General features: G+C 39.4%; 2 protein-coding genes across 7 annotated transcripts in view; both read right to left on the minus strand.

Annotated features, from left to right (window-relative positions):
• The window catches only part of vta1 (vesicle (multivesicular body) trafficking 1), a 31,398-nt gene extending 29,715 nt beyond the window's left edge, over positions 1 to 1,683 (minus strand). For both annotated transcript variants that reach the window (XM_014017927.1, XM_014017926.1), the window contains exon 1: positions 1,504 to 1,683. In XM_014017927.1, the coding sequence (XP_013873381.1) occupies positions 1,504 to 1,594 (91 nt within the window). In that variant the 5' untranslated portion in view covers positions 1,595 to 1,683. The remainder of the gene's footprint in view (positions 1 to 1,503) is intronic.
• Positions 1,684 to 2,121: 438 nt separating this feature from the next.
• Positions 2,122 to 9,830, minus strand: gje1a (gap junction protein epsilon 1a). Of its 5 annotated transcripts, XM_014017930.1 has the most exons (6): positions 9,691 to 9,830; positions 9,264 to 9,566; positions 9,052 to 9,127; positions 7,936 to 8,118; positions 6,289 to 6,486; positions 2,122 to 3,990 (listed from the first exon to the last, which is right to left on the minus strand). In XM_014017930.1, the coding sequence occupies exons 3-6, from the start codon at positions 9,112 to 9,114 to the stop codon at positions 3,793 to 3,795; spliced, it is 642 nt and encodes a 213-aa protein (XP_013873384.1). In that variant the 5' UTR covers positions 9,115 to 9,127; positions 9,264 to 9,566; positions 9,691 to 9,830; the 3' UTR covers positions 2,122 to 3,792. The 5 variants fall into 5 exon arrangements, with proteins under 5 accessions (XP_013873384.1, XP_013873385.1, XP_013873388.1 ...); XM_014017931.1 differs by lacking the exon at positions 9,691 to 9,830 and having other exon boundaries at positions 9,264 to 9,622; XM_014017934.1 differs by lacking the exons at positions 9,264 to 9,566; positions 9,691 to 9,830 and having other exon boundaries at positions 9,048 to 9,127.
• Positions 9,831 to 10,073: the final 243 nt, after the last annotated feature.

Raw genomic sequence — 10,073 nt, forward strand, 5'->3', positions numbered from 1 at the left:
TGCTGTGGGGGAGGAGCCTAGGAAGGGGAGCTGAGAGCAGGGGGAGGGACTACAAGGTTGTTTCTGTTCAAAATTTTCTAAGTTTTTGGGTACCCAAGAAACTACATACAGCAGCTTTAAGCAACTTTGGTCCAGTTGTCTAAAAAATGATGAAAAACAAACTTATTGATTTTTCACAAATCAGACAAAGGTTTCCCAAAGCTCAGACTTAGTTTTTATTCTTCTTCTATTAATGTAGAATAATCTAGTCCTGGTTTGAAGAGTCTAGGTGTTGTGGTTTTTGAGCTGGACCAGGTCTAGTGTGGTCCAGTTGCCTAAAAAATTATGAAAAACAAACTTTATTGATTTTTCACAAATCAGAAAAAGGTTTCTCAAAGCTCAACTTAGTTTTACATATTCCACTATTAGTGTAGAGTAATCTAATCTTGGTTTGAAGAGTCCAGGTGTTGTGGTTTTTGGGCTGGACCAGGTCTAATGTGGTCCAGTTGCCTAAAAAATGATGATAAACAAACTTTATTGATGTTTCAAAAATCAGACAAAGGTTTCCCAAAACTCAAACTTAGTTTTTATTCTTCTTCTATCAGTGTAGAATAATCTAATCTTGGTTTGAAGAGTCCAGGTGTTGTGGTTTTTGAGCTGGACCAGGTCTAATGTGGTCCAGTTGCATAAAAACGATGAAAAACAAACTTTATTGATTTTTCACAAATCAGACAAAGCTTTCCCAAACCCCAAACATGTTTTTAAATATTCTTCTWTTAGTGTAGAATAATCTAGTGCAGATTTGAAGAGTGTAGGTGTTGTCGTTTTTGAGCTAGAGCAGGTTAAACACGCGCAAGGTAGTGAAAAATTAGTTATAATATCCCTTTAGTCGTTTCCCGAATCGGAAGCTAACTTCAGCTTCGTCGACAATATCGTCTCAACGTAAATGATCTCAATTTAAAATTCCAACATTAAATTAATGTTCGACCTTTAATTAATAAAGTTGTTGAATCAAGTTAAAACAGTAAACCCGTGAAGGTGGAGTTTGGGAGGCTTTGGTACATCCCTGCAGGCTCTGTCTCATGATTTCAAATCAAGTCCACAGCGAGGACTTTGACCAATCAGATGCTTCTGACAGGTGTGCTCACCTGAATAAACTCTACAGGTGATTAGTGTTTATCATGTAACCTCTCAGAACACAACGGTAATATTTAGTGACACATTTCAGGCTCGTTTAAAACAACAAATCGTTGAAAATCCCCCAACTATCCAGCTGACAGGATGCTACGGAAGTGTTAGCCTGCTCTTGACGTTAGAGCTAACTAAACTATTTTTTAATGGCCATAAAGCGTTTAAACATGACATGATGATAGGATCACTAACAGCTGATGTCCCTAAAACAATCCATTCAAATGATACAGTTTAAATAAAAGCTAAAATAAACCCCCCCGCCCTGCTTCCCGGCAGGTAAACAAAGCTGGGAAGCTAGGCGCTAACGTTAGCCGCCATAAAACGGAGACTTACAGTAATAAGACACGACCGGGTCCCGGTTCTCATGCTCCTGAGCGGTCCGCAGGTAGTGCTGGATGGGTCTGAGCTGAGCGGGCAGGGCCATGAGTGGGTTACAGCTCCTCCAGGAGACACAAAACTCATCAGAAGAGTCAGTGTTGTTGTTGCTTATCAAATTGCTTTCACTTCCGCCTCTGTGGCCAATCACAGCAGCCGGGGCGGATGACGTCAACAGATTTAGTGCAACTGATACCAGTGCCCAGTATTATTATGGGAAGGCATTTATTTATTTATTTATTTATTCATTCATTCATTCATTCATTCATTCATTCATTCATTCATTCATTCATATTATCCTCCTGAAATAAACTCCATAAATTAAACTAAATTTAAAATGAAACGCTACCATAACTATAATTTAAGTTTTACAAATAATAAAAAGTATAGTCATAAATGTAAAAAGCAGAGTAGATTTTAGCCATTTTGTGAATATTTCCTAAGACTTTCCATGTATTAGGTTGCGACATCAAAGTTTAATAAACAAACACAAAGTTCTCTAATGAGTCTGATATAATGAATGAAAAAAAAGATTGATACGTTTTTATGTGACCAATAATTTACTGGAATTATACATTTTAATTTATGTGGCCGAGGCCCAAAATATTTATTGCCAAAATGAAAACCCATCTTCTTACAGACACACAAATGCAGATAAACTCATTTTACAGGAGTGACATTTGTGTTTTAAACCTTTTACAGATGAACCAGGTCTTGGATCGATCCACTGAAAATAAAAATGTGAAATAAAAGAAGGGTTTATTCACTTCTGTCTGCTAATGAATGTAGAACCTGAGGTGATAAACAGATAGCTGAAAACGTCCCAAGAAAAGCTGGATGGATGTCTGATTAAAAAAAAAAGAAAAACAGAAGAGGTAATCATTTTCTAATAACACTGACGTCAGAAGCAAAATTACATAAAATATTCAAACCTAAATAAAAAAGAAGAGGAAAACACCTAATCAGACCTGAACAAAACCTCAGAATGAACTTTCCTTCCTTGTTTGTCAGAGCAGGAACACCTTGAATCACAAAGACCCCCAATTTTCCAATCTGGGTTTGTCCAAACTTGTTAAAAACTAATCAGAACTACAAGCTGAGACCACTTTCGACTCACCTTGAATATTGTGAGGAAGCAGCTGTTGTTCAAATATCTTTTCAAACAATCACCCTGCTTCAAACTTCCAACAGTTCATCCATCGATAAATAATTTTATGGTACAATGAATTTAAATTCAGTTATACAAATACACACAGTCTTCTCGTTTGCTGTTTTGTACCCCAAAAAAGACATATCTAGTATTATAAAATGGGGTTAATTTTATTTTTTCCACACATAATTTTTTAACTTTCTGATCCTCCTTTTTGAAACTCTAAAGTTTTGTTTCCATAACTTACGTCTTTGAAGAGATCTTTTACCTTCAGTGGAACACATTTCATTGCAAACATTTTATGGGTGATTTCTTTCTCATATAGTTTTATATTAAACTTGTTTGATTCCTTTTATGTTAGATTGGTGGTGAAGGTTGGTTCAGGCTCCAGCTGCTCCATCAATCAATGACTGCTTCACATGAAAGAACAAAGACCATTGGTGCCAAATGTTCAGTTGTCCTGGAAAGACCCTCACAGTGTTCCATGCTCTGTGATCCCCTCGTCAGGTCTAACCACCAATTCATATTGTTTAAAGATAGTCTTTAAATTAAGGCTTTCCAAATCTTTTCATAGTTTTTCACTCACTAACTACTGGAGATTTGATTCCCAAAAATAGGTTTTAGTGACCCCCTTGCTGTTCAGAACCATTACATTTGCAACAAATTGGGCTTCAATTCCATATTTTTCCAAGAAAAGTCAAAATGTTTAGTTGAACCAGGAAGCTGATACCCGATGTTTAGTTTTTTCTGTAAATAAAAAAAACGGAATTGTATGAGTCATTTTTAAACAACTCAGGAGCAGGTAGAAGTTCTCTAACCGTTCCATCTGTCCAAACAACACCTTTGGACCCAGCCAGGATGGACCTGCTGACTTCTAAAACACAACCAGGGATGTTCCGTTTATGCCGAAAGACAACAAACACCAGGAATGTCTCCAAGTGGTTGCTTTTGTCTTGGTGCCTGTCGTCATTATCATACCACAGGTGAGATTGGGCTCTTGTGTTAACTTGTTTTATAAAAGTTTTGCTAACACTGATTCCAGTGAACTCCGACAGTGATCGTGTCAAACGTTTCCACTCTCCGTTTGTTCATTTGTGTCACTGGTTGTTGAGATAACCGAGCCGCCGGCAGAGGATCTCAAATATCTCCGCGATGCACAGAAGTATGGTGATGACGGTGAAGGTGTACATGGCGCTGAGGAAGATGGTCTTTTCAAAGTGTTCTGGTACCATGCATTTAGTCACATTAAAAGCCTTTTCCAAAGAGCTGGCGTCACACACGTACAGGGCATGAACCTGAGAGAGAGAACAAAAGAATCAGTCTAGGATATTGGTGATATTAACCACGGACATATACGGTTTCAGTGTAAATATAGATGTGTTATAAATATACTGTAACAGGTCTTAAAATGAGGTATATTTAACCCTTAAATAAGCAGCAACACATGATATATTTGACTCTTTTAGGGTTCTTTCACACTGCAGGTTACACTCTTCACGACCTATTAGAATTTAATAAAATTTAAAACCTTCAGAGTGAATGAAATCACAATGATCTCATACATCTTTGCCCTCTGACCTGGTATGACATTCTTCAACTGCATCACAATGTAGCTGTTACATCCGAACTGGGCGTTTCTGTGACTTGATCACCATCATGGTTGTAGTCTAGACAAGGGACCAGCACAACCAGTCCTGCTTTAAATTCTTAATGATCAAGCCACACCAGTGTTTGCAGGCTTCAAGTCATGGATACACTGACACCATTTCAACCAAGACCTTGATATGTTGCCATCAGGATAATACGTAAACCAGCCCGACATCACAATGGATATTTTGTCCATGCTCAAAACCATTGCAGACCTATCAGGATAATAAACCAACCCAACATCACGATGGACAGTTTCTTCATGCTCAAAACCATTGTAGACCCATCAGGATAATAAACCAACCCAACATCACATTGGACAGTTTTTTCATACTCAAAACCATTGTAGACCCATCAGGATAATAAACCAACCCAACATCACAATGGACAGTTTCTTCATGCTCAAAACCATTGTAGACCCATCAGGATAATAAACCAGCCCAACATCACAATGGACAGTTTTTTCATACTCAAAACCATTGTAGACCCATCAGGATAATAAACCAACCCAACATCACGATGGACATTTTGTCCATGCTCAAAACTATTGTAGACCCATCACAATAATAAACCAGCCCAACATTGTGATGGACATTTTGTCCATGTTCAAAACCATTGTAGACCCATCAGGATAATAAACCAGCCTCACATCACGATGGACATTTTGTCAATCCTCAAAACCATTGTAGACTCATCAGGATATAATAAACCAGCCCAACATCACGATGGACATTTTGTCAATACTCAAAACCATTGTAGACTCATCAGGATATAATAAACCAGCCCAACATCACGATGGACATTTTGTCCATGCTCAAAACTAGGGATGCACGATATATCAGCATTAATATAGGTATCGGCCGATATTGGTCATTTTTTAGAATATCGATGTTGGCCCGATATGTAAAACTGGGCCAATATTAATGTCCGATATTGATTTCCCTCATTTTATCTTTGTGTTTCTGTTTTGGGAGGGGAGACGGTTGGTTGAGCTACATCTGTTTGATCATGATGGTGATATTGACGCTGCGTAGCCAGGAATAACTGAAGCAGAGAGCCATGCCAGAGGTCTGGTCGTTTATTTATGGTATCAAAAAAAGACCCAAGTGTGTTTGTGCATATATGTATAATGTAATTTGTGTGTTTGTGTAATATTGGTAAATATCGGTTATCCGCCATAACAGCAATAATTATATTGGATAACGATATTGGCAGAAATTTTCAAATCGGGGCATACAAAACCATTGTAGACCCATCAGGCTCCATCACGGGTATATGGTAGTCCACTGTGTTCCCAATAAGCTCTATATATCTTACCAAGACCCTTCAAAGACCACCCACATTCTGACTAATATTTTGTACAGTAGGGTCACTGTTTGGTGTGAAGGAGGTCTACGAGAGACACAATTACTTGAGAAGAACCACCTTTATGGCTATAGCGCAAAGTAAATGTTCTGAATGGTGTCTTTGTATAAAATTCTTATACTAACAGTCTATTTTATTATTTAACATGTTTTGTTTGGACTAGATCTCTTACTGTGTTTGATCTACTGTTAATATCCATTTTTCCATTGCTTCAGCGATTGTCCAAGAATGACTAAATGGGAAACAGAGCCTTTTCTCACTCTGCTCCCCAACTCTGGAACTCTCTTTCCCCAGACATCGGTAATACTGACCTTCTTTTAACCTTTAAATCACAACTCAAAACTCATCTGTTTAAGTTGGTTTTAATTTCTGTAATTCAGTTTGTAGTTTTAGTGTCTATTGCCATTTTGTTTTGTTTAATTTTGTGCTTTTAATGTTATACAGTGTCCTTGGTTGTCCTGAAATGCACAAACAAATAAAATGCACTGCTATTATTACAGAATTATTAAATGACTGAAATAAATTGGGAACTGGAAATTTCAGCATTAAATTTTGTTTTAAATCATTAAAATTTGACAGACCTGGAAGCCGAAGAGGTGGCTCTGCAGCCAGAAGGCGATGATTTCCAGAATGATGCGCAGAAGAACAGAAATTATGTAGAAGACTGTGTAGATGGGTCGGTCCAGGATCTCCTCTTGGTCGGTGTTCTTACAGGCAGCGTAAAGATGAAACACTGCTCCAGGAACCAACACAGTTACCAGCTGTAACGCCCAAAACACCTGCAGAGAGCAGAAACATGATCGTGTTAAAGATAACAATGAGACACTAATACAGGAACTAATTCAGAAGCCTGGCGTGTCGATTGTCACATAAATCATCATTTCATTTGTAAAACACAGAACAAGGCTTGCTTTGGGTTTTTTTTTTTTTTTTTTTTTTTTTTTGTATGACATAGCCAGTGGTGGGCACCAGCTCGCTAAAGGGCAAATCCGCAAATTGCGGACCTAAATATTTCATTTTCGCTTTAGTGGTCTTGCTAATTTCTATAATTCATAAGCAGATTTGTGCAGTCTAAAATTGAAATGTAGTACTGCTAATAACTAATTATCTAACAGTCACCATTATCTTGAACAGTGGAAGGTATGGCTGTCAATGAATCACAACACATGTGATCTGTCCAACAGCACCCCTCCCAGAAAAACACACTTATTGAGAAGGTATACATCCTGCTGACTGTTGCTCTCGGTCACGGTTCTGATTTCCCACAATGCTTTGTGTCTGCTTATGTAGCAGGAAGGCAATAGCAAAAACGGTTAACGTTTGTAATCCATACTAAAATTTTATATATATTGATTTATTTTACTTTAAAATTGGAGCTCCTTTTTAAAAAAAAAATAATAAAGTTTAAACGCTGGAGCTCAATATTTGACGTAATTGGTCGAAGCAACAGGGTTAAAGACGCAGAAATGATTTAAAGATGTTATGCTGGTGAAGACTGACATCTAGTGGTCAACTGGAGCAACTACATGGAAAACTTAAAAATCCAAACTCTTATTTTGAAGGGAAGATAGTTTCCTGTACTGTGTGCTTTCGTTTCCTGTCACAAATCAAATCCGTCTTGTACCCAGAATGCATCGCTTCAGTTTTCCAATAAACAGTTTTAAAATTACTTTATTGATGCTTGTTTAATGAAAAATCTATAACAAACAAAAGAAAAAGACAAAGCAGCCGAACTAGCAATCCTCAACAACTTTTTAATTTTTACACCAGGAGCCAAAGGTCTGTTTCATGAAATCACATCCCCAGCAATCGGCGGTTGTAGAATTAAGTTGAAAATGTGTTAATACACCACTAGTTGGCAGTGTTGTACATATATTGTATATGAATTGTTGCCGGCTAGTAAATGTCAAATTGAACTTGCGCTTTAAAATTAGCTTCCACTATTTTTTATAAGGCGTAAGCACTTTTGAAGTTGCGTACCTAAATATTTTCATCAGCGCTTTAGAAATTGAGGAGCTAATTTTTGGATTAGCGCTGCCCACCACTGCATGTAGCTCTTGTTGACTTCATCCATTTTAAAATGTTTTAAAACAAGACAGGGCTAGAACCCTTTCCAAAAAGGCACTAAACTAATATTTTCCCAGGAACTGAGATGCTGACAGCAGTGATCTAGTAGAGGATGCTGAGAGCTTCCTCTGGTGGCTGCTGGCGGTACAGCTTAGTCCCACCTGAGGTGTTATGGGTCTGAACTGGTTGTAGCAGAACAGGTTGAGTTCCCGGCGGTCGGGGTCGCAGCTGAAGTGAAGGGCTTCATTCCCGTAGACGGCGAATCCCAGAACGCCCAGGAAGAACATCCGGACGGATCCGAAGAACAAGGTGTGGAACTGGCCTATCACCGTGGGAGGCCTGAGCTGGAACACATTCAGAGAGGCGTCATTATTCACCACGTAGAGGAAAACATGTTCCCACACAGGCAGAAAGAAAAAGAATAAAGCTTTTGTCAGGCAGATAAACGCTGCTGCGACGCACTCACCCTGAACTCCAACATCTGAAACAAAACCCATTCAGAGGAACCCTCTCTCTCATCTCTACCTGCGCTCATATAAACTCTGCTTGCCGGAAAATAAAATAAAGGCTTAAGTGACACAAAGCTGAGCGGCTGTCGGCTCACAGATGTGTCAGCTACGTGGAGAAGATGGTGAATTTAAAGGATTTGTTTCAGCTAATGTCTCATCTACTCACGCATCCTTCGTAGAAGTTTCTGATGTAGTTTAAAGACATGGTTTTCTCGTTGAAGTCCCCCGTGTAATCCTCAACTGGATCTGGACCCTCATTGCAACCGGTACCAGTTTCAGACCACAGAAAGGAAAAAAAAAACCAGGACAGAGGACCTGGGTTGGCTTTTTATCCCTACATCGACTGATCCACTCAGTAGAAAAAAGGACAACAGTGACCGAGGGGCCAACAATGGCCCAGGGGTGTTGGGGCGTGTGGTCCCTGCTTTGTAATCCCTTCAGGACTACGTCAGCGAAAAAACCCCAACCCTCACCCTCCACAATGCAGAGAGGAAAACAGGCAACAAAAACACAATCCTGCTTCAGGTTTTATTTGTATCAGTTAAAGTTTGGAGCTTTACTTTGAAAAACTCCCGCTGAATTAAAGCATTTCATAAATAAAAGACTTTAGACCAGATTTTGGTGGAGTTTAGGTAGATAATCGATGAAATCAGCACCAGAAACACACAAAGACACAGAATCACACAGAAAACACCTCAGTGTGAGTCTTCAGGCAGAAAAATCAGCCGAAACTCGAAGAACGAAAGAAAAGGAATCCAACACACCAACCGTAACCCTGGAGCCGTGTTCATCCCCCCCACTCTGTTTTCTGTCCATGCATCCTGGACTCATCCTGCTGCTGGACCTGCAGGGTCAGAGAGCAGAGTCAAACCAGGTGAGGCACTTCCTGTTAGGCCTTTCAAAATAAAGCGTAAACAGGAAAACACCAGTTCAGAGCGGGAATCATAAACACATTTCTACACGGGTCTTTCAGCGCTCACTGCTCTTTGTTCTCCTCCTGTTGTTCCAGCTGAAGGTCTGATTCTCTGCCTGCTTTCTTCTGGACCAACCAGGCAGGACGTTAAACATCAGATTTGTATTTTTCCCTCCGATCAGTCTGCTCTGTCAGGACTAACTCGGCGTGGATGAGGTGTAATCATGCAGCCGTGTTCAGCTGCTTCACCTGTTACCTCGATGAAAACGTCCTGATCTGCTCTGAGCCTCATTCTTCAGCAGGACGATGAGATGAACGAAAGCTGCCGGTTCTGGAGAGAGGCCCGGTTCTGCACAACCCTGATGAGAAACTAGCAGAAACGAGACAAAGATTCACAGAATCCTGATCAGTCAATAATTCATGTCTGATTTCACAGATTGTTTTTTTTTTTTAGGCAGGAACACGAGATGAAGATCCAGCTCTGGTCCTCCCACCTCTGACTCGTCCATCTGTGAGCGCCTCGCAGCAGAGGAACTCCAAACTGAGACTTTGAGGGCAGTTTGTCTCATTAAAGCAGCAGAATCTCACAGATGGCCACTTTCATCTCCAACCTCCATGTTCTGGAACAGAAACACTAGAAGAGACCAGAAGAAGTCCAAAACTCCAAACTCTGATCCAGTTTTTAAAACCAGGAGGTGGTTTTTGCAGCATCGAACCACAAAATAAATTAAAAATAAATGAATAAATAAAAAGTTTTAGTCATGACAAGATGACATGTTTGAATCCAATCCTGGATCAATCAAAACACATTTAACCACTTGGTAAAGTGCAAACACAAACTCTGCTGAGAATTTTTATTTATTTATATCTCTTTTTG

This window comes from Austrofundulus limnaeus, unplaced genomic scaffold, assembly GCF_001266775.1.
Source record: "Austrofundulus limnaeus strain Quisiro unplaced genomic scaffold, Austrofundulus_limnaeus-1.0 Scaffold179, whole genome shotgun sequence".
Taxonomy (NCBI): domain Eukaryota; kingdom Metazoa; phylum Chordata; class Actinopteri; order Cyprinodontiformes; family Rivulidae; genus Austrofundulus; species Austrofundulus limnaeus.